Here is a 27989-nt window from a genome sequence, read left to right as displayed (position 1 = left end):
CTCCTTAATCCGTGCAAGTCTGGACAATCTGGCATAGGCGGGGAGGAGGGCAAAAGCTCAGAGAGTAAAGGAGGAGGTTCAAAAACCAACGCCTCTTGTCTCACACCTGATTGGCGCGCGTGGCACACGATGAAACGTGCCGAAACTTGGTCTGTTTGACAAACGGAGATACAGATTGATTTTGGTGGCTGATTGTGGCTGGCTGCACAGTCCGGTTCGGGTGCAAGCAACCTGCCCATGCTGTTCTACGGATATTCTGTCCAAAGTGAGTTGCGCTGACCTCGTGCCAGCGCAGACCTTGTGAATGGTCTAAGCCGGCACAGCAAGTCACCTGCTAGTGCCAGATGCTTATTCCACATGCCCTCTGACAGCGAGGCAGTCCTAAGGCCATCGCCAGAGAGACTTTCAGTATTTCTCGCAGTTCTCACCCTCAGCTGATTCGTTCATCTCTCGTTTTATCACACGCGCCAACCGCACAACACCCTCTTCCAGCACATCCAGTTCATCCCAGGCATAGCAAAGCCGTAGATCACTCTCAAATCGTGTTGCCACATTCTCTTCGTCACCTTGCACTTTGAACTTGGGGCCGGAAATGATGGTCAGATTCTCTTCTGCCAGTGCTCGTTTGTATATTGTGGTTGAATTGAGAGATCCTGGCAAGGTCAGCCAGACAAAATATCCGCCCGCAACATCTTTATCAGCCTGGGGCATGGTCAAACCGAGCGGCAACAAGTGTTTCTCAATGGCTCGCATTATGCGATGGTACCGTCGGGAATATGCGGGCTGTAACTCCTCAAATATGTGTCTCTGTAAGGTCCCGCTGGCCAGCATCTGGTAGATGAACGATGCAACCAGATGCGATGGCGCCCCTCCTGACCGGCTTGATCCTGTCTGTGAAAGGCCATAGGCCAAAGCCTCGGTACCCTCAGCCCATCCAGTCCGACAACCTGGAGCTACAATTTTGCTGAAACTGCCATTGCTGACCGCATTCCCATAGTCGTCCGTGGGTCCGCCGTCGAGCTCTCGGTCAATGTCCACTATGCGTGGCATTACTGCCCTATCCATTCTGCGAGAGCCCTTGGTGGGATCAGAAGACCATTGTAACATGTCATAAACGTCGTCGGTGACAATTAAGGCGTCGTATTCTCTGGCCATTCGCACCAATCGGCGTCGATGACTGAGACTCATGATACGGCCGGAGGGGTTGGCGAAGGTGGGTACAGCATAGATGATATGTTTGAATATCTTCCTCCAAGGCTTTGGCGCCTTTAACTTCGGGATGGTGTTATTCTCCCGCAACGCTCGCTTCTCACTTTCCCGGAGAGCACCTTCCAGGTACTCGAGATCGATTCCTTCGGCATCTTCGGGGACTGCTTTCATCCGGTTGTCAAAGCCGGCGTCGGCAAATATTCTACATGCCAAGTAGTAGGTCGGTGCCACCATCCAAACATTGCGAGTGTAGATTGGGTCAGTAAACGTCTGCAAAATGCAGGCCAGGTTCTGACTAGCTCCTCCGCTAATACATATCCTGCCGCTTGAGATAGGTTCTCGGGGCTGGTAGAACGAACTTAACCACTTGGCTATCTCTTCCCGCAAAGGACCATATCCTTCATCTGGTCCGTAGAATAATACGTCCATATTGTTGGGATCGGAGAGAATGTTCGCGGAAGCATTGTTAAGCTGCTGCGGAGGGAGGAGCGTCGGATTTGGCCAGCCTTTGAAGAGATCGATCGGTCTCGGCGTACGAACTTTGGTGTCAGTACCATTTGTGATCGGTTGACGGCCTGTCCGGCGTGTCATGTTGATCGATATGAGGGCTCTTTGATATCGAGCAGAGGAGGTCAAGAACAACGGCCAAGGTGCATGGCGTGGCCGCATTCAAGGTGAATTCTTCAGAACCTAGCCCTGATTGATTGTGGTAGAGAGCAAGATTTTAGTCGTTCGCCCGCTGCTGTCAAAGGCGTCGCCGTCTGGTGGGCATCAGTTTTCGGAGACGATCTGGAAACACTCGTACCTAGTATGCGACGCCATAGGCGGGGGAGCTGGCGTCAGGGGGCAGAAATGGCCTTATGTAGGAGCCTCCTAAGCCCTGGATCTAGCGACCTTGGGACTAGATGGAGACCGCTTCCAGGCATCATTCTGAACGGGGCCGACGTCAAAAGCGGTCGGTGGTGGGGGATCCCAAGGAATGGGCTAAGAGGCTAAGGAGGCGACGTGTGCCTCCCCAGACCAAACATCCGGCGTACGTACTACTGTACTCGTACGTCCCTATTTACGTAGTCGAATTCCAGTTGTTTATCCCTGCAACTCTGCAACCTTGCCTGCGGCCATTGAATTCCACGCGTCTTCCACCATGCACAACGATGCTAGCTTCAGGGACCATGTTCCTGGGAGGCCTCCGTCGCCAACTTGCGTTCGCCGCCCGTCCGCTTTTTTCGGTCTCATTGTGTCATCTACCAGTGTCCCGAGAGTCTTACCTCCGCCCCAGGCAAGACATCGAGTCTGGCCTGATCGACTGCCAGTCTGGTGCTCAGATTCGCCCTGCAATATTCCTGTTTCCTCTGCGCCTCCTTCATTCCTCCTTCCTGGTTACAGTAACACTGCAGCGACCTAAAATGAGCTTAGCGACCACAACAACAGGCAGTGTCTTGTGTGACGTTCGTTATGAATAGCTGACCGAGCTTATCATTATATGTTGGCGGGCAGAACGGCATTCTGTGGAAGTCGATCTACCCTTCAAATCACCTTGCCATGGCAAAGAGGCTATCTTCACTGTTCTCCCTGTCGCGGGATGGCAAACCCCATCCTGAGCCACTCGGACCAGCACACCCGACTTACACGGCAGCTCTGACTACTCACAAATTGCACAAGAATCGCTTCACCGCATCATCTAACACCGATCTCATCGAAGGGTCTTCCGGACTTGCTCCTCCTCCTCTCCTCACCGAAACAGGACTTGTTCGTCCTCCAAGCAGCCAACGAAGTGGTTCAGAGAGCAGGCCTGGGAGTCGGGCGAGTAGTGGTCACAGTCAGGTCCACAGCCGTGAAGGAAGCAGGAGTCGCCCGCAGACACCGACGTTGGTGATACCCTCGAACGCGCCTGCTCCTCCCGCGCGACCTGCAACACCATCTTCTGGGAGGACATCGAAAAGAGGCTGGGCGCCAGGGAAACATGACAGACACAAGATTGACGATGGCTCCGCCCATCGGAAAGCCTGGATTGCTGGGCTACGGGAATACGTCCCTTACGATCTAGCCCCATTACTCGGCGGGGAGAAGGTGATTCCATACTTCTCTCCCGAACTAGATTCTTGCTAATCAGGACTCAGGTACCCGAGCTTTGGAACGAGCGTGGGGATACCTTAATCTACCTCTACCCACCAACTTCGCAGCGTGGCCCGTGTTTCAGGGTTGAATCTGCCCTTTTGGCCGACTCGAGTACTCTTGTCAGCCTTCGAATGCACTCCCCCACATCTCCGGCGGACAACAACAACGACATAGAACTGACTCAGTCGGCCTTCTCAGATGCGATGTTGAATCCTCGACAAGGGCGGCCGCCCTCTCAGTATTCCCAGGCCAGCTCCACCTACCGTCCCGCCCCAAATTTCTCGGTTCCAAACTTGGTCACTGTCAGTGAGGAGAAACATCTGTATCTGCCTCTAGGATTTGACCGAGACATGTCACAACCTGAATCTGAACCTCATGATGATGACCTTGAGCTTGTCGTCTTGTATCGTAATTTCTTCGCCTTCCTGACCGGCGGTGCGTTGGTGGCAACCCCTAGACAAGTTACACTGTTCTCTGTTTTTATAGGAATCAGTACGATACTCAAGCGATTCTGTTTCAGCAACTCCGATGGTTCGACATTCGGCGATGTACCGTCGAACAGCTTCTCTCGCTATTGCGACGAACTGAGGCTCGCAGACGTGCGATCTAGCCGCGAAAAAACGGTAGAAGCGATCGTCCTGGGTGAGCAGTTGAGATATTGGCCTCTCTACAATGAAGGTTTTGCACACGCTGTAGGGCGATTAGTGGACATCAAGTCTATCAATAGCCCCAAATATGAAAAGATGTCGCCCATCACGATCAACCGGCTGGAACGGGCACACCTCGACATCGAGCAAAGACTGTTAGCCGTCAGGAGCAAGCTCGAAGATTTTGACTTCCCTTCAATGTTCGCGGGAATTGCGAACTCCCAAACTTCCACCGAGGCCAAACTTGTCCGGTTCAAGGAATGGAAAACTGGATTCTTGGACTTCAGACGATTCACGTTGGCTTTCTACCGGCGTAAATATGGAGCCTGGCCACCCAAAGCGTCCTCGAAGAAGAATAATTTTGAGGAGAGCGGGCTCAACCGTCTCCTGCTGAAGGAGCTTTACAAAGATTTCACAGACCTGTATGATGTCCTGGTGGATCGCACAGCAATTACAACACGAACGGTTGATATGCTTCCCATGGACGACGACGCCGAAACAAACGACCAGAACGAAACGATTCAGCATGCGATTCGCCGGGTGGAGAGTGAGTACGATCGAGCCACGCCTCCTGTCGTACCACCCATTCCATTCGACACGCCGTTGATTCCCCAGTTTTCGCACAGTTTCAACCGCAGGCACGTTGAAATCGTGTCAGACCAACCAGCACTGCAGAGCAAGAAATTAAAGGAGAATGAGGTGAACGAAGTGTTGTTAGGTTCCTACAATCGCGAGTCCATTGCCGCGAGCCCCTGGATCCAGGACTTCTTCAACTATGAACGTCGTCTAGGGAATGGCAAGACCCTTGAACAGATTGTCGATGCCAGGTGCGGGCAGTGGCTGTTCATGTACGCCGTTCTCCAAGCTCTTCCGATGACTGTGGTTGACGCCAGGGATCTCAAGCATACGGAAGGGGTCGAATATTTCTTGTGCGTCGGCCCGAGGGGCGGCAGACCATGGATGAAGGAGGATCAATCAGTATCCCGAGCTTGGTACAATGTTGCCAGTGGTGGCGGTGTTGTCAGCCTTCCCGCTGACCTAATCGACCACAGTGTGGAAGGGATCTACCGGCGCAGTCACTGCTGGACAGAGGCTACCAAATGGGCGCAGTCTCCCCTGAACGGGGTAGTATTCCAAACAGACGCCCCTACTTTCCAGCCTATGAACCATACTGGCCTTCAAAAGGATTATTTGAGTCCTGGACAACAGTCTCCATATGCTAGTCCGCTTTCATCGCCCCTCATGAGACCCATCTCTCCCGCTATGTCCAGTGACATCCACAGCAGCAGAGATAGGAGCTCGGTCAATCTTGGACTGGAGGCCTTGGATGCACCACCTCCACAGCAAAAGTCACGACCTACCTCCACACTTAATCCGAACGTCACTTTTGATGCAATTTTGGGTACTACCGACAGACCGAAGACCAAAACCAAGAAGGGAAAGAAATGATTGCATTGTCTAGGGCGTGATTTTGCATAGCGCAACCGCGGGGTTCATACGACAGGCTTGTTTGAGATCATCTGAGCTGGCTCGGGACTGGAGAAGAATTCTGTCCCTGACTTGTCTGAGCTCAGGCGCCCTTTGTTCTTGTGCACAACTGTACTGATATGAGCAACGCACGAATAAGCTGTACTCCCCCGGCCCCTCTGCCTACTTTCGAATTGGATATACATTAATTGTTGAATGGAATGGATTTGATGTTGAATAAATGGCGGATTAGACGAGATGGAGGCAGTACAACCTACGACTGTCCTCGTTCCAGCCACCAAAATTCCGGTGGGATTAGATTTATCTCCTCGGATGTCCCCAGGGCATGGATATCCTAAGGGTAGTAATATTTGACCCTAAACAAACAAGTTGTGCCTGCTCAAGGAGGTGACATTTTTCACCCGCGGTCTGCAGACCCTCATGAGGACCACTTGTCCATGGGAGCGAGGAGGCCGAGGGTGGCTTGAGTCCTGGGTTCTCATCACCCATTCCTGGACATTTGCATTCAGGCGTTAATTAAGCCCGGCTTTCCCATTCCTTCCAAATAGCGCGTCAGCTGTAGGCATATTTCCAAGATAGCGGGCTGCCCAAGCATTGAAAGTCATAGTTTGACATCCAGGTATGTATATGTCCAGTGACCACGATATCTTGGGCACCTCCGATTGTAGAGAGCCATCTCGTCAAATTTATACTGTGTTTGAGGCCAAGGCTGCAAGAGCTGGTGAGGTAGTATGACAAGGCTGACATGGCCCAAACAGGAAGTTGAGCCGACGCCGAGCTCTGCTGCGCGGCCTGGGAGGGAGATTCCAGTTCAACAAACAAGGCGCGTGCGAACTTCATCACTCTTCAATTGGCACCAATTCTCAAGACACTGAACGCCGGCAGCACTCGTTGATTAATTCACCGAGCCGAGGGAGTGGCAGAACAAGAAAACTCCTGGGCGCAGCTTTCAAAATGTCCCATTGACACTCACTCACGCTCCCGCGATCTCCGTGCCGATAGAGCCCTGTAGGAGAGAGAAATTGCCCTTCCACAATGTCTCGCACACCGTCTCCGCCGCCCAAAACTTCAATCGATCGGCAAACGACGACGCCCTTCCTCCTAAACTTTTGCTACCGATCGTCCGCGTTCCACAGTCTGACGGACTTCCCTGTCCCGACCCCTTCGAACACTCGACCCCGCCTTCCCGCCCATCTGCAGATCTACACATGGATGAACTGCACCCTCCGAGAGCTGGCGCATCTGTTGACCCAGGCTCTTCCTAATATTTTGCCCGAACCGAGCATTGGCACGCGACTGAGCTTCCGGCTCGTCTACCCAGATCTTCATGCCAGCCGCGGCGGCGGAGGTCGGCTAGAGACCGAAGGGCGAGCGCGGTATTTGACCAAAGAGATAGGAAGCGTAGTCGTCTCGACGGCAGACTCTGAACATGCCAATGGAGAAGGCAGCGTGCCCGGAATCAGGCTTGAAGGCGACGATGCAGACAAAACCCTTGAAGATGCAAGGTTCGTCATTGGCGATTTCATCGATTGTGCTGTGTTTCCACCACTCAGTGATGGGACTGTTGTGAGTAGAGGAAGCGTCAGTGGTAGAGGCGGCGGAGGTGCAGGCCTGGCTGGTGCGAGGGAGAATGGCTATGGGCGAGTAAGAGGGGGTGGGTATGGATTGGGCAGAGGCAGCAGTCATAATGGGTATGGCGGCCCTCGAGGGGAAAACTTTGGAGCCCAGGTTAGCATACCTAGTGGAGAGTGGAGGAGAGGGGAGAGACTACCGGACCAGGGATTCCGGGGCGGAAGAGGAGGGAGAAGAGCATTTTGAAGGGGTATCTAAGACGCAGTGCTCTGCCTCAGCGGAACAGGTTTAGGACCTACGAGGCAACTGAACTGTCTATGAGCTGCACAGCTCTACATGGCATCTTGCATCCTGTGTCCAAACGGCCAATCAGGCGTCTTTTTGCAGGAAATCCCTACCCGTAAGGGGCACGAGGTTACCCACGAAGAGCGGAGGTCATGCTTCGAATGAATATCGGGTCGACTTCAGAGAATGACTCAGAGAGCGAGCTATATCCACACCTCATGATCACCCTCTTAAGCGGAGCCAACGGGGAGAAGACTTTTCATCGGATCACAGGTGTTCGAGCTGAGATGCCGTCTTGGACCAACGGGAAGCGATGAAGTTCAAGCTTGGATTGCGCTCATAGAGCATGTTGTCAGGGGACGTGGAAGATCCAGACAGGAGATCAGGGTTCTGGACGACAGCATAAGCAAGTTAAGGGGTACTATTGTCCCCGTGAAGATACAGGAAATAAAATGGACATGTGCAGGCCGACGGTCGCCGTCTCTTCATGAGCGAGAGAAAACAGAGCCGCGAAACCTATAAGTTGAGTCGGTCCTTGGTGGTCGACGTGTCATCCGATCGCCTACGATGGATGTAGAGGAACAGTCAGTACAGGGTCAGGTCGTGCAATCCACAGGCGGCTCGGGCAGCAATAAAATTGCCTATAGCAGCCTCGGACACACGTCCCGGTGCTCTCCCCCACGGGGCCCCTGGCAGCTGCTGAGGAAGGACAGCCTGGTGCGCTCCCCATATCAAGAACGTGCCCCTCGCTTCTCGGCAGCCATACAGAAAGAGTTTACTTCTTCTGGCTCCCAAACCATTCAATTGAATGGCTCACTTTACACCTTTGATTTCCAGCTCGTTGTTGTACAGAGTATTGTTAGGTACCTCTTTGCGATCTATGAGATAGACTGTCAGGTCAGGTCTGTTGTCTGTTCGGCCGTCACACACCAGACACCAGGATCACGTGCAGATAACCATTCCGCCCCTGACGTCAGTGGTGGCTTGACATCACCAACATTAGTGACATTATTATTCCCCGGGCGTGCTACAAGTACGGAGTAACAGACTAGGTAGGTGACAGACACGTAACTTGTAAGCCCGCAGGGTCGCAAGGTCGCGTTAGGGGCGTCACTAGGAGCATGCCGCCCGAACTGCCTGGCGTGTGTTGGCGGCACTTCCCCGGGTTTCTGCCCAACTGATTCCCACTAATAAGGGCAAGGGCCGGCTATTCTACCTTAGTTATTATTAGCTCTCTACTCCTCCGACCGATCTTCGTGGCTTTGGGCTTTGTCTCTCATCCCACTTCACTGTTGCTGGCCTTCCTGCTTCCTGTCAACAACTTTAACTTGTCCACCCACGTCCCACGCTCCCTCAACCTTTTTTCTTCTTCCAGTGGCCGATATAGATTTCTCCCTGGGTCTCTCCTTGCCTTACCACTCTCACAGCGTCAACCTTCACCCGTCAACTTGAAGTTCACAACCGTCAACATGCCCCAGGTCAGTCGTCTCACTTGCTGCTTACCGTGCACTATCTCAACCCCTCCTTGACTGAAAAAAACCTCCCTGTTCACCGCCACTGGACCCAACTCGCTCAACCTCAGCCCTGGCCGTAGTTGAACTGATCCATGTCTGTGAATTTAGGTCAAGTACGTTCTCCTTGACTGCGACAATACCCTCGTCCTCTCCGAGCGTCTCGCCTTCGAAGCCTGTGCCGATCTCACCAACCAGCTGCTCGAAGAATATGGCATCAAGGACCGCTACACCGTCGACTCGCTCCTCAAAGACTTCGTTGGTCAGAACTTCCGTGGGATGTTGGTGGGACTGCAGAAGAAACACAATTTCCAAATGCCTCCGGAGCAACTAGATGACTACGTTGGTCGGGAGCTGGCCGCGGTCACCGCCAAACTTTCCGCGAAGGCTGAACCCTGCCCCGGTGTCCCTGAGCAGTTGGAACGCCTCAGCCAAGCGGGCTACCCCATGGCCGTTGTCAGCACCTCTGCTAAACCTCGCGTCGTAGCATCACTGAAGAAGGTCGGCATCGACAAGTACTTCCCCGACGAACATGTCTACAGTGCCGCCACCTCACTCAACCCACCGTCCAGCAAACCCGATCCCAAGATCTACCTGTACGCCTGTGAGCAACTGGGTGTCAAGCCGGCCGAATGCGTCACGGTCGAAGACAGCAAGAGTGGTGCCACGGCGGCCATGCGTGCTGGTATCCCCCTTATCGCCTACGTTGGGGTCTATGGTATCGAAGAAGGCAAAGAGAAAATGGAGCAAATGGCCAAGCTTCTCACCGAGACATGCAATGCCGACGCCGTCATGTATGACTGGAAGGAGTTTCCCGAGATTTTGAAGAAGCTCGAGTCCAAACTTTAGATCGAAACGGGTCCATTGCATGGTGCGAATATGACGGCTCATGGGTCGATGAAGCAAGGGAGCATCACGACTTGACACGATGGTTCCTGCAATGATTTTCCTAAAAGAAACGGGGGGTGGGAAGGCACCCAAAAACAGTCTCTACTGGTATGGTTGCCCGTCCCATGCCACCGAGCTAGATTCAACACTCGAGGGGTGTTAGACCTTAGGTCAGAGTTGAAATAGAATTTCCGACTCAGACAAGCCCCGAGTCTCTAGTAGTGTCACGCTGTCCTAATGCTTGTCCCCCCTGGCCACCGCCACTAACCGGCCCAACATCTCTCGCATGACATATTTCTCCCCTTCATAGTCCATGTCGAACCAGTAGTTGACCGCTATACAGGGCGCCACCCGGCCGTCTTTCCAGACCCCACATTCCTGCCTGACGTGGTGGAACCAGCCAGCAGGCAGATATAAAATCTCCCCTGCTGATACCGTGACGGTGAGGGGGTGCGAATGGCGATAATAGGGATATCGCGAAGCCAGTCTGTCCGGCGGAGGCAAGTGCAGCGGGTCGATAGGGATCCAAGGGATACGGCGGTCGGAGACGGAGGCGGAGTCGGAGTGAGAGTCAGAGTGAGAGGCGGAGGTGGATTGAGAGTCGGAGGTGGATTGAGAGTCAGAGTCGGGGCCAACCTCTGAGAGCGGTGACGGTGACGAGGGCGTGTCCAGCACGATTTTGAACGAGGGAGGTGAGCTGCTGCAGTCATAAACGTGATGGGCGGTGCGAACCTTTTTGGCTGTGCTCACGGACATGCATACACGTCAGTCACAGTCACGACGTATTCTGATACTGGGACAAGAACTCGAACTCGAACTCGAACTCGAACATGGCGCAACACTGGGGTCGGGGGCCAGGGGGCAGGGGCAGACACGGAGGATATTCCAAGCAGACTTTGAGAGGGGCGAGTGCGAGTGCGAATGCGAGTGCGAATGCGAACGAGGGCGAACGCGAATGAGAATGAGAATGAGGGCTACCCCGACTCACCATGCAGACACAGCTCTTCACAAGGCGCCCAGAGAGTGAAGTGCTTCCGGCCCCTCAGCACGAGATAGAGGTTCTCATAGGGGTCACGATGGGTGCTGGTGACGGAGAGAGCGTTGCCCATCCAGATGTTGACGGCGTCCGGTTCGCCCAAAACAGGCGTGGCGAAGGGGATCTGGGGCGGGACATCGGCAAGCAAAGCCGAGAGAGCTGTGGTGGTCAGGTTGCTGTTTTGGGATTGTAGATAGTATACTGGCTCTTGCTCTTCTGACGGAAGGGGGTGAGAGTAGGGCTCTTCTTCTGACGATAGGGGTTGAGAGTAGGGCTTAGGCTCTCCGGGGCTTGGTGTTGATGATGATGGTGGTGCTGGTGGCTGCTGTGGCGGGCAGATCTTCTCGAGGAGTGAGGAAAGGGGCATCGAAATGGTCGCGGGCTGGACAAAGACCTCTTCGTGTCCTTGTCCGTGCTCGTCCTCTGCTTCCTGGTCGGTATTGTCATCGTCTTCGTCTTCAGACGACTTACGGTGGCGGTATGGATAGAGAGAATCAGCCCGGCCGTCCGGGGTCACGGCTACTTCGACATCTCCCTTCACCTTCTCACACAGTTCCTCCTTGGTCCAGGAGAAGGCAGGGCATGCGAGGATCGCCTCGGCTTGTTGCTTCAAATTCAAATTCAGGTTGGTCTCTTGTTGTGTCAAGTTCAGGCCGGTCTCTTGTTGTGTCTGCAGAGACTGTAGTCGGTACACACACGGCCGCCCTCGACTGACTTGCTGGCTGAACTCTACCGCGGTGGGATAGGGGACGACCTCGACGCCACCGGGGTTGAAGGCGTGGTAGTCTTCTATCAATTGAAGGAGTGTCGATACAGCTGCTGCACTGGTTAGATTTGAATTTGGATTTGACTCGTCCAAGGTTGTCGTCGTCGTCGTCGTCATTGGGCCCGATCAAAGAAGCGAGGCTGGCACCATTAAACCGCCTCGAGGGGACGGGAAAGGGCCAGGTCCAGCATCGCACATTGCACATCGCAATATAGACGATGACTCAGCAGTACCAGCCCGCACGGCGATGTCACATGCCATCACATGACTTGGCGTTGTCTTTCCCCGCAATCGCCGTGCAGCAGCAAGCCTCAGGTCCATCGCTTAAGGACCCATCAGTTACAATGTTCAGCTTTCTCCATCACACCAATCCAGCTGACCATCCATGGCTGCAGAGGTCGAGGCTGACCAGAGACATTCATTCAGCACTTCAAGCCCTTTGGTGCTGCGGAACCTCGGGCTATGCAGTAGGCTTGGGCTATGATTCCTGACAATGTAGGTAGATACACAGCTACTAAAGTCGAAATGGTAGTGCCGAGCACGCTGGCTTTTGTTCTGCTAATTATGTTCTGCTAACAAGTCTCGCGTGTTCAGACCCTGTCTTTGAGAATATCTCATGCCCAGATTGATCAAATCCTCCGGGCCTGCCTCAGCCGTATTCGAACTCGAGGACTGCGGCCAGTCACTAAGGCCTAGGATTCGCAGGGGTTATTCCGTCTGCACCAAATATCAACCAGCTCTGTACGTCAAGAGGAGTAGAAAAACAAGTGGCGAGCATGGATAATACAGAGTTCCAAAGACAAACTGGACGTTGGATTTGCAAAGATAGGTCGCAGCATCGCCGGTCGGCAAGTCCCTCACATATCACCTTCAACTTTGCAGGGTATGATCCCGTATTTCAGGACCGCACGACATTACTCTGCGACTTTGCACGACCTCTGGAATTTCGGAACTCTTTTCTCGACCGGATGCCGACGAGGTAATCCTGTTGATGTCAATGGCCGAGCAAACACACATGAAGCTGATCGCCGTCCCTGCGGCCGTTCAAGACGGGACGCAGGATGACTGTTGGTGGAACCTAGCCCAAGCTATTGCCGACGACCATTCTCACTGTGACAACTGTCTTTGATACATACTCCAAACACGGTCATCCAACGGCGGCCAAGGCTGAACACATTCGTAAGGTCGAGACTTGAGACTCGTCATAGGAGACAACCGGATGAGTGGGAAAGCACGCACAACCGCGCAATTTGCGCTACTCACTGCGAACCTTGGAGATAATTCTCCAAGTAGGATCTTCGCAAGCGACATCTCCTATGACATGCTCGATATCCTGTTGGATTGGATGGGAGAATTAGTAGCTTGACTCAGGTTCCTGGCGGCCGATAGCTCCAATTCTGGTTCCAGCCGGACGAGTATGGGAATGGGAACTCCTGCCCTGAGCCAACCACGAGAACCGGGCCTGGCGTGCTCTTGCACAATCAATTAGAATGGACCGGTCCGGTCCGGTTTGGCACGGCTGTCCAATGTCCAGTTCTGTGATCCTGGATCGTTTGTAGCGTCAAAAGTCGAGACAACAAACTTGGGTGGTCTCGACGCCAGTGGTTGAGGCTCATGCCACGCCACGGATCCGCAGATACACATCAAGGAGAAAGGTCAGTTTGCAGAGACGATGGATGCCAGGTACTCCTACTCGTACTGCATCACGTCCGACCGATGCTGTTGGAGGTCGCATACAAGCAGGCCGTGTCTGTGCACAGTGCACAGTGCAAAGTGCACAGTGTGGGTTCTGGAAGAAATGAGAAATGCGCCGAAGATGAAAGAGAGCTCGATGGCTCCACCCCCTGGAGGGATGTCAGGCTTAGGAGGCCCGTCCCCCTGTTCGGTGCCTGTCCGTGTCACCAGCAGAAACCGCTGTGCTATCAGCCACCAAGTCAGGTGCTCTCACCACTATCGGCCGAGCCTGCTTACAAAATCATCAATAATACATCCACTTGGGCGCGGAATTCCTTCCAGCCTCGTCCCTTACCCCTTCCACGGCTTTCTATAGCATCTGGCACCTGGCTCCTGCCTTTGTCGTGCTTGTCGCGTCCCGCTTGCACCATTCCATTCCTGTTTCCTGTTGGCAGTTCAGCGGTCACAAACAGAAGCTACCGAGTTACATCCAGGGTCAAGCATGCGTGTTTCAAGTGCCCCTCTTCGGTATATAACCAGCCGCCGGGCTCCAGCTGCAGCTCCAGCTCACGCTTTCACCTCAACCTCACCATTAACATCCCGCCGAGCTACTACAAGCTTCTTCAACTATTCGACCATCCCAGCCACACTCCCTGCCCGCTCTCGCCAGTACACATCCACGCCCGTCAACATGTCGTCGCAGGCCTATCTCGACGCTGTCAAGGCTCGCCGCTCCTACTATGTCTTGAAGCACGAATCGACCATCCCCGACGCCAAGATCCATGAGATCGTCAAGGAAACCATCCTGAACGTGCCCAGCTCCTTCAACTCGCAGTCGACACGCCTGGTGGTGCTGTTGGGCGACGAGCACACTTACCTATGGGATCAGATCGCGAAGCCGGCCGTCAAGGCTGTGGCGCCTCCCGAAGTCTGGGGCCAGTCTGAACCACGCCTGGATGGCTTCAAGAACGCCTACGGCACCATCCTGTTCTACGAAGAGCCCAAGGACGTGGCGAAGCTGCAGGAGGCCTTCCCGCTGTACGCCGACAACTTCCCTCAGTGGAGCGAGCACACCAACGCCATTCATCAGCATGTGTGTAAGTACACGCCGACTAGCCCTGAGATGAGATGAGGAGACACGAGTACTGACAAAATCCCTAATCTAGTATGGACCGCTCTCGAGGCAGAAGGACTGGGAGCCAACCTGCAGCATTACAGCAACTTGATTGAGGAGAAGGTGGCCGCCAAATGGAATGTTCCTGGCCACTGGAGCCTCAAGGCCCAACTGGTCTTCGGCACCCCGGCGGCGAAGCCTGGTGAGAAGACGGCCAAGCCGGTCGAGGAGCGTGTCTTTGTGTACGGAGCGAAGAACTAGACTCGAACTACAACTCGAACTCGCACTCGAACTCCAGAGTCGAAGCGTCACTCGAACTCTCAACCAAACTCCAGAGTCGAAGCCTCACTCTCACTCTAGACCTAGAAGCGGTTGTTGACCGATCCCAGGGAGGGAGGAGAATGTTGTAGACTGATAGACCAGGCAATCAATCGAGCAAGAATTTCACTTGACCAATATTGGTCAATGCCGTCTTGTGTTTCCGTCATTGTTGTCTCGTAGTATGATGTGCCAGCTCTGGGAGATTGCGCCATCTGGCAATGTTCTCGCAAAGCCAAAGCCACACGGTTCACATACTTACTGTACGGAGTACTCGTTGTATCTGTCCTCCGTACGGATACAAGTACAATTGATTCGGCCCCTCCTGACTCGCCAGGGCATACACCGGTCCCGATCCGGTCAGCCTGAACCTGAGCCTGAGCCCCAGGCCTTACATATGCCCCTGATTCCCCAGAGCGTCGGCAACGAGATTTATACTGCACTAGTACTACGGAGCTGGCAGGCCCTAAGCCCCTCCTCCTCCGCTCATGACGGCTAGATCATAATATTAAATCATAATTGATCTCAGCGTACAGATAATCTGGGGTGGAAATGTCATTAATTGCTTTTTACACCACTATCACTACTACATGCATGATCCCGTCATATCCCCTGCTCAGCTCAGTTCAGTTCAGTTCAGTCAACTCGACCGTCGTTGATATTTCCTGCCGTCCAACTTCTCAGTTTCAACTTCTTGTTCTTCGATACCCGCAGCCACAGACGTGCTTTCGGTTGTCTCTCGTATACGACACGATTCACGGATTCTTAAAACCACCATGCGAACGCGAACGCAAACGAGACCGATACCGAGCTGACACTGATAGTGACACTGGCACTGATACTGGCACTCGGCTGAGAAGTACCTATACGCATATATGCTAATCAGTACGGATATATTGTACCTTTGATCTTGTCGGTCAGCCAGAGTTCGCCAATCAATATCAATAAATATAAGGCTTCTTCCTAATCATCGGCTCCGAGGTACTACAGCTACCACAGCTACAGCTACAGCCACTACAGCACCACAGCTACAGCTACATCTACAACTACTACATCTACTACAAGTACAGCTACACCTACAGCTACAACTACACCTACACAACACCTACACAACACCTACCACAATGCCCCCTACCGGCCTTCTCGACTCCTTCCTCGCCGCCATCCAAGCCAGTCTCAGCGTGCTGCTGGTCATCTTCTACGGCGGCGTCGCAGCACACCTCAAGCTGCTCAACCAGGCCAACAGCAAGGCCATCTCCAAGATCTGCGTGCGCATGTTCCTGCCCGCGCTGCTGATCGTCAAGATCGGGTCGGAGCTGCACCCGGGGTCGGCGCAACGCTACCTGATCATCTTCGTCTGGGCCATTCTCTGCCATCTGGTGTCGTTCGTGCTGGGCATCGTGGCCCATCTGTGGCTGGCCATGCCCGACTGGACCACCGTCGCCCTCATGTTCAACAACACCACCAGCTACCCGCTGCTGCTGATCGCCGCCCTCGACGAGACCGGCATCCTGCGCTCGTTGATCGTGACCGACGAAACCACCCGAGCCGCGGTCGAGCGGGCCAAATCGTACTTTTTGGTCTTTGCCACCGTTTCCAGCTGTTTGACTTTTGCCGTCGGTCCGCGTCTGATCGATTCCGAGCATGCGCCGGACCCGGAGGACGAGGATGAGGACAAGGAGGAGAAAGATGAGGACGAAGATGAAGACGAAGGCAACGATGCCGCTTCTGCTTCTGGTCCCGACGACGGCCCGTCCGAACATACAGGTCTGCTCGACCGGCGCGCATCGCTCGTCCCCTTTGGCCAACAGAACCAGTTTTTCCCGTCGGTTCGACGCCCGTCGACACACCCGCAGGGGCGTCGGCGGACGTCTTTATTTGCCCAGAACCAGAACCTGAACCTGGACCTGACGCGTCGAGCGTCCATCGTGCCGCGCAAGCGTTGGGTCCGTCTCGGCCCACGCACCAAATGGTGGCTCCTGTTCATCTCGGACTTTTTCAACGCGCCGCTCCTGGGCGCCATCATCGGCACCGTCATCGGCCTGGTCACGCCGCTGCACCGGGCCTTCTTCAACGACACCGAAGACGGCGGCATCTTCACCGCCTGGCTGACCTCGTCGCTCGACAATATCGGCGGCCTGTTCGTGCCGCTGCCCGTCCTGGTCGCAGGCGTGTCGCTGTATACTTCGATGCGGGAGGTTCGGAGAAAAGCCATTGCGAGGCGCAGGAAAAAGAGCGCCTCACCACCGGACGATGCTGGCACGGTGGAAGGTCGTCACGGTCATGGCAATGCCGACTCCGCCTCCAGCTCTACTTCTAGTACGGCAGCAGGCAAGGCCAAAGCCAACACCAACACCAACACCAACGAAGACACAGACACAGACGCAGATCCATCCCCCAACACGTCAGAACTCCCCTGGCTCACCGTCGTCTATATCCTCGTCATCCGCTTCATCGTGTGGCCTGTGGCCTCGATCGCGTTGATTCACGCCCTCGCGTCCAAGACCACCCTTCTCGGCCCGGATCCCATGCTCTGGTTCGCCATGATGTTGATGCCGACCGGCCCGCCGGCCATGAAGTTGATCACGCTGGTTCAAGTCAGTGATGGCGATGAGGCGGACGAGATGAATATTGCAAAGTTGCTTACGGTGAGTTTGGAGAGTCTCCCCCGAGTCTGCACTGCTACTGGTACTGGTACTGGTACTGCTATGCTACTGCTATGCTGCTGCTATGCTACTCCTCCTGTCGTTGGTATTGTCACTGTCACGGTCACGGTCACTATCACCGTCACTACCGTTGTGCTGCCATTACCATTGCCATTGCCATCGCCATCGTGTTTTACCTTTGACGTACTGTGTACTGCGTACTGCGTATTGCATGTTGCGTATCGCCTTTGTCTTTTTCCGGTTGGAGACCAAGCACAAGCACAAGCCCAAACCCAAGCCCAAACAAAGCACAAGCCCAAGCACTCAGTGCCGACGACGGTCCGAAATCCCCAGCCCAGTGTGGCCTCGGGCCTCACACCAAATCCCCAGACACGATGCTCTCCGCCAAGATGGTCGTATACGATATCGCGAACTCGTGATAGTGGGAGAACAGCAACAGCAACACCAACACCAACACCAGCACCAACACCAGCACCAGCACCAACACCAGCAATCTCAGGACCAGTCCAGGACTCGACTCTACCCTTGCCCACATGTACCAAACTACCTTACCTGCCTTGGCCATTTGACCTGTCTTACGTATTTTGTTAGCCCACCCACCTACCACCTACCACCTACCACTCATTGTCCATCCGGGATCACTTACTCTTACTCTCACTTATCTACCAAACCACCGATTTATCTATCCTTCTTGGCTCCCGCGTACCATATGCCTGTGCCTGTGCCAGAACAAACCAAAACAAAACAAAACATATACTGATATGATGGCCCATGGTCTTCGCAGATCTCTTATCTAGTATCGCCCATTCTGTCCATCACCGTCGTGGGCGGACTGCGCGCAAGTCAGGCGGTTATTGGAGGATAAGGGATGAGGGATGAGGAAATGACGATGACGAGGACGATGAGGATGACAATGAGGATGACAATGAGGATGACAATGAGAAGGGGGATGAGGATGATGATGACGAGGAGGAGCACCACCGTCTAGAGTATGTTATGATTCGGACGATATATTGATATATATCAAGCAATCATCTCTAGGTATCTCTGTACGGATATATCTATCTGATCTTGGGCTTGATACACACAATAGACGGTCTATAGTCTACCTACCTACCTAATGCTACACTTGTACACACGTGTATGTATGTACCAAGTAGATATAGAAACGACACATGTATGTAGATATGGAAACGACACAAACACTATATATATATAAAACGCCATACATCGCATAGGCAGTACAGTCTACAGTCTACAGTCTACAGTCTACCTACTTATACTATACTTATACACACATGTACTGTATACTGACAGTTATGTAGATATAGAAACGACGAAAAAATATGGACAATGCTATAAAACAATCAACAGAATCAGTCGAGTCCAGTATACTTCAGTGACCGATCGTAGCCATCAAACATCAAATGCCAGAGCAAGACAGGGACAGCCGGACCCCTGCCTCGACTGTGTCTTGACTGTGTCGCGGCAGACCGAGAGGCTCGACGCCCCCAGCTCTGCTCTGCGTGCTGGGGCACACTGAAGCGGAACATGCACACATTTACGTAGATATAGAAACAACACACATGTACGGAGGAAGAAACAACACACATGTACCGAGTATGTGGATATAGAACGACACAAACACTACATATATCTGAACACTATCCCTGGTACAGGACAGAGACGTAGTCATATAGATACAGCCAACAACAACTCAGTGGAACTAGTGGGCTCGGGGCTCAGGGCTCAGGGCTCAGGGCTCAGGGCTCAAGAACATCGCGACAAAGTCATATATCTAAGATCACTGGTAGAATATAGATCATAGATTGATCCGCGAGGACGAGACCTGACATCGCAGTTCACAGTGGTCATGATCATGTCATCATTCATTGTTTTAGCCCGGGCCATTCGTTCCCATATCCATATTCGTCCCGTTTGGTATTGCCTTTCTGGTAGTGGTGCTTGTTCGGCCAGTTTCTGTCAGGTACGACCATCCAGTCCATCAACATAACTCGTTGAATCTACGTACGTGTCATTCCCTCGATTCCAACATTCCAATCCCAGTGCCAGGCGCATCTATATCCCGATTGTCCAGGGAAATTCAAACATCATATCCTCTCCTCAAAGAAAGTCCCACATGTTCTTGTCATCAGATACATCCAAGTTGGCCATCGATCCTAATACTTTGATGCATCGCAAGCAACCCGTCGGATGTCAACCGCAGAATCGTCAATTTCGCCTCTCCAGAAGTACCATAGTACCCCTCATCAAGGGAATCAGAGAGGTCTTCACAGTCTTATCATCAGAGACTTCACAGTCTTATAGCTCTCTCTTGGGTGGATTGACACTCGCATTCCCCCCTCCTACAGTGACAGTAAACAGCAGAGGATCCCCCGCGTGCACTTCGCCACTCTGGTCCGCACCGCCTGATGGCTGTACATCGTCGTAAGGGAAGGCATAGCCTCTCCCATCCAGATTGGCTTGATGCACGATCCGCGAATAATGGTTCGTGGTTGGGTCCTGGTAGTACGAGCTCAGTGGCGCGGGCGAAGTATTCGAGACGAGCAGGGTAGACCGATTGAACGCCGCGGCTAGGCGAGGGATAATTGCATTCGTCTCGGCATTGGCCCCCGTGGCGAACGGGCCGGTCGAACACGTGAAAATGTCCCGCGTCGAGGGTTTCGCAAAGCTTGAGTTACCGATGGCCAGAGTGCCCGACGACACTTTCGCAGACACGGTCCCGAACGAGGCCTGCGTGTCAATGGACAACGACTGCGTGGTGAATCGGCTCCAGACCTGGTTCACATAGTTGTCGTAGTAGCCTGCAAACAGGTTTGGGTTCGTCACCATGCCTTGGTTCGGCGAGAGAGCGCGAAGGTTGCGTCCGTTGTGTGACACGACCAGTTGGTCCCAGCCTTGACCGTCTGCCGCATGCTGAGAGCGCAGGCCGTTACAGACTTGGTCGAGGCCGTTGGTCGGCATCCCTGACACATGCTGCGTGGCGCCGCTCTGAGTCGTTAGCGTCAGAGCAACGGGTGGGCCGACAAAGTCGACGTAGCTGATGTTGGCATAGAGCTGGTCGCTGTTGAAGGTGAATTCCGCAAACCCCCAATTGAGGTTGATGTTGGGGTCGGAATAGTTGGTCACCGACGGCTCTACTAGCGCAGGACCTGGGTTGAGGAGAAAGGTCAAAGGTGCATCAATCGAGAACCAGATCCGGCCGCCAGCGATATGAGGAATCGTCGCAGTCACGGTATTGCCCGGGGGTCCAAGGACAATGGCACAATTTTGCTGGATGCTGCCTCCCACGGCACTGGGAGACGTGGGGTAGTATGGCGTCCTCCCGTCGGCCTGAAGTAGGAACAGCGCGTTGTTGTTATCGATCGCTTGACCGGTGATATAAGCATACACCGTGTTGGAGGTGGTCTGATTCTGCAATGCTATGTTCAAAGTTGACCCTGGTGAGTTCTGCGATGCGATGTTCAGAGTTGGCTGTTCGGTGCGAGGCGGACCGGCAGCGGCTGCTTGTGATTGAGGGGCTGAGACTGGAGCTTGAGCGGGAGCCGGGCCGCGAGTCTGGGGCTTGACTCGGTTCAAGAACCGATTGAGTCGCTTCATGATGGGCAAGTTTCACAATAAACAACTGAGGAGGGCGCAATGAATGCTGTGGTGAGCCTTGATACCGGACCGAAGGAAGCAGAGAGCAGGACACGACTTTTAGCTGTGTATTTCTTTTGTGCCCTAAGTTGTTCCCCCGCCAAGGTGGAGACGTCATCTCGATCATGATATCCAAACATGTGGTGGTGGTGGTTTCAGTTCTGATACATCGAGAACAAAGCGAAAGCCATCACACTTCAATCTGGTCTTCTGATGCTAATTTGTCCCTTGGAAAGTTTTGATGTCAAATGATGGGGTTGGATTTCGGTTTCAGGGGCTCTCGCCCTGTTACTCTGCAGCAAGGAAGCGGACAGGATCGTGGCACGACACGAACCGAGGTTGGTGGTACCAGATTGACAGGGTCGGGCCCCTGTCATTGGCTGCGTGCCTGACCAGAAGCCGGCGCGAATGATCAAGATTTAGTCGCCTGATTCTTGGTTGAAGCAAGCGGTGATCGAGAATCTAGAGGGATTGGTGGCCACCAGGAGCTGCTGACGTGGCCATCTGATGAGATGTCCGCGTATGCCTATGTCATGGAAGAGAGGTTGTAGGGCTTCTGCTGGGGCACAATCCAAGATCAAATGGTTATCGCGGTGGTGGTCCTGAAACAGTCTGTCGGATGCATCAGGGTAGGATGTCTGCCGTCAAAAAAGAGGTTGTTGATGTTCCCAAATCAAATCAGACCAAAAAAGTCCAGTAGCTGGGGAAGATGAACTCCTCCTCAAATATCTTACGGACCTGCTCGAGGACAAACTTTTCGACCTTACCGACATTTTTGAGCGCCTGTTTCCCGTCCACTTGTCGACCAATTTCACTTTCCACGCGAATTTCTTGTAGCGGGCCGGGAAAATTGCTCCTCGATCCATCTTTACCACCCTTCACGTCTTGCTGGTTTTCTCCCAAGCCAGCTCCGATCAGCGCAGTGGCATCCTCGGGGTCGAGAAAACAAAAATGCATTTTCCCCTTGATCCATGCCACTATGGCCACTCCGTCAAATGACATGCCGGTGATGGCCAACCTGACCGGAATGCCCACGAAACTAGGCATAGGGTAATCAAGGAGGATCTCCGCGGTCAATGTCATGCGCACGTCCCCGGAATATTTGACCCTCGCAACCACCTGCAGGTCCGTTGGCTGGCTGCTCTGGATATGTGAGGGCGAGGGCGAGGGCGATAGGGGGCGGACCTTATCAAGTACGGCCTCATCCATGTCGTGGCCATTTTCGTACCCACTATGCTGTAGCCGAGGTGAAGAGAGGCCAGATTCTGACTCACGCGGAGACGAGATGCTGTTTGCGGTGGATGGCCGGGTAGAGGGATCGTCATGAGCCGGAGGGTCTGGTGCCACATTTCTGTTTCTGGTTTTGCTTGATGTCTGCAGAGTCCCCCGCCCCGGCGCTGCGGTCAGGGTCGGGGTCGGGTCATACGACCACGGTCGCGGGGCGAATGGACTGCCACTGGCGACTGCTGCCAATGGGGTCTGACTTCCAGAAAGACCTGTGGTAGGAAAGTGAAAGTAGCTGAGGTTGGAGGTGCCTCCGGGGATGCCTGGAGTGGTGCTTCGGGGGAAAGAGGCCGCAGTAGGGTCCGCGCTTACAGCGACAACGTCCTTGGTGGTCGCAGAAGGCCGCCACTCATGACCGTCTCGACCGGTGAGGATGTTGCTCAGCTGTGGCCTACTATACGGTCGAGGGGAGGGGTGCGAATTGGTATTGGAAGGTTCGTAAGCTGCGGTGCCGGGACTATCGACAGATTCAGTAGTGGCTTGCTGCGCATCACCCTCGTCGCTGTCTTCCTCCTCGTCGTAGAAGTCGGGCAGCGGATCACAAACGTCTTTGATCTCGATGTCCGGACAGGCGGAGCCAAACTCGAACGAATGGACATGGACGGCATGGATGAATCGAGGCAAGGTTACCTGTTGGAACTTCTGGTCCACAAAGGCGCGAATTTTGTCTGCAAGAACAGCCCCGTCGGGACCCGAGGTGATGGTCTCCCATCCAATGTCGACAGACATGGCATAGTGTCTCTCGAGGGTGAGGACGCACGATAGGCAAGTCTTACGAGTCGACAGAGTTGCAAACATGCACAGACGGAGATGCAGAGGCAGAGCCTCGAGGTGTCGATGCCGTCACGTGGCTTGGCATTTCCAGGCTGCGTCCGACCATGATGCATGCCTCATACGGAGATAATACAATGACACAGCGCTGGCAGTAGTAGTGTGACTGTAGTATTAATTATCATACCAAATTATGCTGCGACCCACGGCTACTGAGTCTGGTATCTCGCTTCACTCCAGTACATCATCTCAGGAGCCTGAGTGTCATAGTCAAACGCAATAGATATGAAATCAAGCAAAGCAACAACATTCGCTCCCTGGCATCAAATTCAAATTTCCGCTCCCTGAGCTCGTCCAGATATCAAGATAGACTTCAACCTCCCCATAGTCCTACAATGTCATTGAAGGTATCGTGATCAGCCATTGACGCTTATGCTTTTTTCTTCAACATTGGATCGGGCGACCATCTGCAGAACGTGAGAACCATTTGCAAGTCAAGATAAGACTTTATCGACCTTGACGCCACGTGTTGCGTACTTTGGCTCTGCGAGGAATGATCAGGGCAGCGTCCATTCACTGGCTTGGTTGTGACACGTTGAACTTCGCAGCGAGGTGTTCCAATGTAGGCGCAGTTGTGGCGTGTAATCTTTGTACACCCACATTGAGTGAAGGTCGTAGTGAGAATGCGACACATTGTATCTCATGTCAAGTAGCCGCCAATGCCAACAAAGTACCACTGATCGTGAAAACAGAGCAACAGTCGTCCACGGCGCGGCGGGAGAGAGGCACAGGAGAAAATTTGTTACACAGTGAACTGCAACACAACAGGAATCGACTGGGTCGCGGAAGAATCATTCTTTTTGTAAGAGTATCTTCATCGTCGCAGTGCACTATTGCAATGTCCAGGAACGTTGGGGGCAGGTGGCTCACCATCCTTACCTGCTTCATTGTCTTTGTCCAATTCAGTCCATTGCCTCGTACCAGTTATCGACGTGATAGCCTTGGAGGCTCGTCCAACACCTGCAGGCAACCTCGAAGAACCACGGCTCGGACAAGGAAGGTGGTGTCGCGACCGTATGGCAGTCTCATCGGGTCCGATATGGTTGTGTCTCCACCAGGCTGTGCTGATGATCCGTGAAAACGACATGGCGGGTGGGAAACGTCTCTCACTGACAGAGCGCTCCCAAGCTCAGAGAGTCCAGACCACGGCTGAAAGGTGACAAGAGAGCACTGTCTCTTCGGCACAGGGTGCGACCACTGCTGGTCAGGCAATACGGTGCATCACGCAATGCTCACGGGATCCTCATGCAATGCGTTGTTCATGTGTAGCTTGAGGGAGTCGGGATTGTCCCAAGCAATCATAATAGGGAATTGTGCCAGGTAGACTATAATAACTTGCTCTTCATTCTCCAACATGAGGTCGGTTACCCGCATAGGATCCTTGGACGCTAGATGCGGCACGACGCCCCCTTGTTCGCCTGACCGTGTCAGAGTCGAGGACAGCACACCCACACTTTGACGACCAACACGCTTGCATCGGAGAGGGTTCGATAGATATAGGCGCACTGTCGGACCGATTGCCCAAAGAAGAGCAAGGCTGGCTGGGAGGACGGCCCCTTTTCGACATGTCGAAGCGCGACTGGATCTCGGCGCTGAACAAGGCCAGCACAAGCCCAAGCCCAAGCACAAGCCCAACGGGCACGCACTAGTACCAAACATGTTGACAGGGATGCAGGGTATTCAGGGATCCGAAGGAGTGAGAGAAGGAGGAGAAGAACGAAACGAGGTCGGAGCTTTTTCTGATATGCAACTCAGGCATTGTCTGTTCAAGCGAGGGTGAGTCTGTCTGGCGCAGGCGGGGTAGTTTTTCCGTCTATTTAGTCACGTGACCTCACGTGAGGCCAGGCCGCAGAGAGCTGGCCGTGGCCACCAACTCCCGAGAGGAACACTTCCGTCTGCAGAAGTCTACCGAGTCCACTAACTGATGCAGTCATCACTTACTCCTCCATTCTCCATCCTGCATTTCTCGTATATGAAGCCTCAAGCTGGAAGCCAGAGGCCTGGCGCCAGACCTATGCTCCTAGGCTGTTGTCCCCGCAGGTGTGCTACCATGCCAATTTCTTATCACGTAGCTCATTTGGCTACCGGTCTTTGTCTATCACTCGGCCAAACCCGCCTCGGATGAAAAAACACACACACTGCCGGGCCGAAGGAAGCCAGCAACCCAGCATTCACAACTCGGGAGAGGCCAACACCAGCGAAAGCATGCTGAGAGGAGATGCTTGAGCTCTTTCCGCTCCCTTCCGTGGAATCTCCATGCTGTGTCACGGTCACACTGACCTCGACGACGAAATCCATGTCGGCGAACTAGCAGTTCGTCCTTCGTCCTTCGTCCTATCACAAACGCATCGTGTGCAGCCCAGCGTGGGAAAGCCTGCCGTCCAGACTGGTCTCTGGCCAACGCCCCCGGCCCCCCCGCGGTGCTGAACAATCCGAGCCAGTTTGTGATCAATTGGATTTGCAAGCAGTCTAAGCCCACCACGCGATTACACCTATGGATGGTGTGCAGCATGTGCAGGTTTGCAATCTCGACTTTCTTCTCCGGGTTGGGGGTTAAGCATGGCCGTGGCCATGGCAATCATCTAGCACGCGAGATACCCCGCCGTGGCACGGTCTTCTGAGCCCGGGGCATCTAATAAGAGGCACGGAGTACGAGTACGAGCGTCGAGTACACACTGACGCAGCAGCAGGGCTAAGGAGGCACTATGCGGGTGCCCTGATTGTCATGCCACGCCCGCCGAGGCTAGCCGCGCTCTACGCCCGGGTTTATTGTTTTCGCCCCTCCACCGCTGACGGCATTGCATCTCCAGTCCTCCACGAAGTTTATCGAAAATTCCATGTTCCCACCAATTGCCCCGAACTCCCTCCAGAGATAACCACTGTGATGTCGACCACCGGTTTCCTCCGCGATCAGCCCGGATGCAATTCGCTGGCGATGTTTCCGACGTTTCGAAACAGGCCGTGACAAACATCTCGACCAACTACGCGTACTACTGATGCCATCTAGCCAGTCTGGTCGGAACTCTGACGGAAATCTACGTACGGTTACTGGTATAAGACCAAGCACGATCCCCTCGGTCGGGGTCGGGCTGACTTCTGATGCTTCGCCAATCTTCTCTCCCACTGCCAATTTTCCAATCTCCCACACCTATCGCCCTCTCCTGTCACAAGGTTACTCAAAAAACAAAAGCCTCAGAAAATAGTCCAAAGTCCGACCAAGAAGCACGACTCCGGACCCCGTGATCTCCACAGCCGAACCGCCCGTTGCTCAAATCACATCATCAGCTGGCCCCTGCGTCACTTTCGAGGACAAAGCTCAGAACATACATAAAGGACTGACCTGTCCGAGTGTTCTTTGTCGACCAACTGTTATTATCATATTCCAAGTTTTCGACTCCCAACTCCCGCCATCCCCAACATATTTTCGCATCCAAACCCACCACCAGTCTTTCGAACCATCAAGCCACCATGTCTAGCCCAACCAACACGAACAACTTCCTCTCTCTCATTCCCACTGCCCACCGTGTGGCCGTCATCACCCAGTCCGACAGCACTCTGGCCGGCGAAGAGTCTATCATCCCTACAACCCAAAAGACCCGCCGCTCCAGTTCGACTGCGACCAGCGACTCCAACACCGACGTCGAGGAAGCGTCTGCACCTGTCAACCCCCCCAGTTCTGTCGTTGAGTCGCCCACCAAGGTTATCAGCATCCACACGTTTCTGTCAAACTAGGCAATGAAAGCTTGCTACCGCAACCGCAATCGCAATCAGCCCAATTTTCTATGTTATCATCAGTAAAATCTATGGTGCCGGCAATGTTTGCATAGGCTTTCGAAGCCATTCTACGAATTCCCTTGCTGAGCTCGCCTCGGCCGCCGACTTTCGGCTCTCATCGATACGATGAGCCTCCTTCATTGACGTATTGAGCCATGTCCTTCACCATGGAGTTCAGCGGCCTCACCACACCGAGGTATTGCGCTTTGGGTTTGAGTTTGGGTTTGGTCATGGTCTTAGGGTTTCTTTTGTCAACTTATGACGGACAGGACCGTATGTATCGGAGCAACAGCATGTCATCTAAGGATTTAGGTTAGGAACAGGATAAGCAGGTCAGACTCCCTTGGTGGTGAGCGACCTAGCACACGGACCCGCACAATACGAATACACATTCGATCTATTCGACGGCAGCATCCAGTATGTCCAGTATCTCCATGTCACCTGTTTGAACGATCTTCAGTATCTTCATGTCCTTGATCGAACGATCTCCAGTATCTTCATGTCCTTGATCGAAGAATCTCCAGTATTCCCAAGTCACCATGATCGAACCATCTCCAGTATCTCCATGTCAGCATGATCGAACAATCTCAGTATCTTCATGTCACCTTGATCGATCGATCTTCAGTATCTTCATGTCGCCTTATCGAACGATGCGAAGGAATCGACACAACCAGTCAATTCAGGGCATGGATGGGTGGGATGGGATCCGACGCCATGGACTAATCAGGGCTGATGTTGGTGATGGTCTTTCACTATTCGCTTTACCCTTCTCTCTTGAGCCGGGCGGTAGTTGGTCTGTGATGAACAAATGAATGAAAGGTTGAATGGATCAATGAGAAGAATCGGGCACACCCACCCAACTGGCCACGCATACGCAGGGAGGAAAGGTCAGGATCAGGATCAGGAATAGGAATGCAGACAGGACAAAGATGAAGGACAATTATCGGCTTAGGCTTACCTGTCCGTAGGTACGGTACCTACAGGTGCAAGGTGCATTAATAGTATCTTGTGTACGTGTACATGTACATGTATGTATGTACGTGGGAAATGCCTTCCGTTTAGTTTATACTCCTCCTCTGCTCTTATTCCTGCTCTTATTCCTGCTCTTATTCCTGCTCTTATTCCTGCTCTTATTCCTGCTCTTATTC

At 53.5% G+C, this 27989-nt stretch overlaps 10 protein-coding genes across 10 annotated transcripts; 6 read left to right on the top strand and 4 right to left on the bottom strand.

The window, feature by feature from the left end:
* Window positions 1–405: 405 nt before the first annotated feature.
* Window positions 406–1800, bottom strand: A1O3_04137 (uncharacterized protein; the record flags this gene model as incomplete). Its single annotated transcript, XM_007734267.1, has 1 exon — window positions 406–1800. The coding sequence occupies one exon, from the start codon at window positions 1798–1800 to the stop codon at window positions 406–408; it is 1395 nt and encodes a 464-aa protein (XP_007732457.1).
* A 951-nt stretch (window positions 1801–2751) lies between these two features.
* Window positions 2752–5423, top strand: A1O3_04136 (uncharacterized protein; the record flags this gene model as incomplete). Its single annotated transcript, XM_007734266.1, has 2 exons — window positions 2752–3279; window positions 3330–5423. 2 exons carry the CDS (start codon window positions 2752–2754, stop codon window positions 5421–5423), a joined length of 2622 nt encoding a protein of 873 aa, XP_007732456.1.
* A 1074-nt stretch (window positions 5424–6497) lies between these two features.
* A1O3_04135 (uncharacterized protein) lies at window positions 6498–7280 on the top strand (the record flags this gene model as incomplete). Its single annotated transcript, XM_007734265.1, has 1 exon — window positions 6498–7280. One exon carries the CDS (start codon window positions 6498–6500, stop codon window positions 7278–7280), a length of 783 nt encoding a protein of 260 aa, XP_007732455.1.
* A 1508-nt stretch (window positions 7281–8788) lies between these two features.
* On the top strand, window positions 8789–9679 carry A1O3_04134 (phosphoglycolate phosphatase; the record flags this gene model as incomplete). The annotated part of the gene is made up of 2 exons (XM_007734264.1): window positions 8789–8797; window positions 8942–9679. The coding sequence occupies 2 exons, from the start codon at window positions 8789–8791 to the stop codon at window positions 9677–9679; spliced, it is 747 nt and encodes a 248-aa protein (XP_007732454.1).
* Window positions 9680–9952: 273 nt separating this feature from the next.
* Window positions 9953–11637, bottom strand: A1O3_04133 (uncharacterized protein; the record flags this gene model as incomplete). The annotated part of the gene is made up of 2 exons (XM_007734263.1): window positions 9953–10458; window positions 10707–11637. The coding sequence occupies 2 exons, from the start codon at window positions 11635–11637 to the stop codon at window positions 9953–9955; spliced, it is 1437 nt and encodes a 478-aa protein (XP_007732453.1).
* A 2248-nt stretch (window positions 11638–13885) lies between these two features.
* On the top strand, window positions 13886–14569 carry A1O3_04132 (uncharacterized protein; the record flags this gene model as incomplete). Its single annotated transcript, XM_007734262.1, has 2 exons — window positions 13886–14291; window positions 14361–14569. The coding sequence occupies 2 exons, from the start codon at window positions 13886–13888 to the stop codon at window positions 14567–14569; spliced, it is 615 nt and encodes a 204-aa protein (XP_007732452.1).
* A 1181-nt stretch (window positions 14570–15750) lies between these two features.
* A1O3_04131 (uncharacterized protein) lies at window positions 15751–17861 on the top strand (the record flags this gene model as incomplete). Its single annotated transcript, XM_007734261.1, has 2 exons — window positions 15751–17274; window positions 17715–17861. The coding sequence occupies 2 exons, from the start codon at window positions 15751–15753 to the stop codon at window positions 17859–17861; spliced, it is 1671 nt and encodes a 556-aa protein (XP_007732451.1).
* Window positions 17862–19614: 1753 nt separating this feature from the next.
* On the bottom strand, window positions 19615–20913 carry A1O3_04130 (uncharacterized protein; the record flags this gene model as incomplete). The annotated part of the gene is made up of 1 exon (XM_007734260.1): window positions 19615–20913. One exon carries the CDS (start codon window positions 20911–20913, stop codon window positions 19615–19617), a length of 1299 nt encoding a protein of 432 aa, XP_007732450.1.
* Window positions 20914–21630: 717 nt separating this feature from the next.
* Window positions 21631–22965, bottom strand: A1O3_04129 (uncharacterized protein; the record flags this gene model as incomplete). The annotated part of the gene is made up of 1 exon (XM_007734259.1): window positions 21631–22965. The coding sequence occupies one exon, from the start codon at window positions 22963–22965 to the stop codon at window positions 21631–21633; it is 1335 nt and encodes a 444-aa protein (XP_007732449.1).
* Window positions 22966–26529: 3564 nt separating this feature from the next.
* On the top strand, window positions 26530–26799 carry A1O3_04128 (uncharacterized protein; the record flags this gene model as incomplete). The annotated part of the gene is made up of 1 exon (XM_007734258.1): window positions 26530–26799. Exon 1 carries the CDS (start codon window positions 26536–26538, stop codon window positions 26797–26799), a length of 264 nt encoding a protein of 87 aa, XP_007732448.1. The 5' UTR covers window positions 26530–26535.
* Between the last annotated feature and the right edge of the window lie 1190 nt (window positions 26800–27989).

Source organism: Capronia epimyces, assembly GCF_000585565.1.
Source record: "Capronia epimyces CBS 606.96 chromosome Unknown aczIQ-supercont1.3, whole genome shotgun sequence".
NCBI lineage: Eukaryota > Fungi > Ascomycota > Eurotiomycetes > Chaetothyriales > Herpotrichiellaceae > Capronia > Capronia epimyces.
This window is presented reverse-complemented; position numbering and strand designations above follow the sequence as displayed.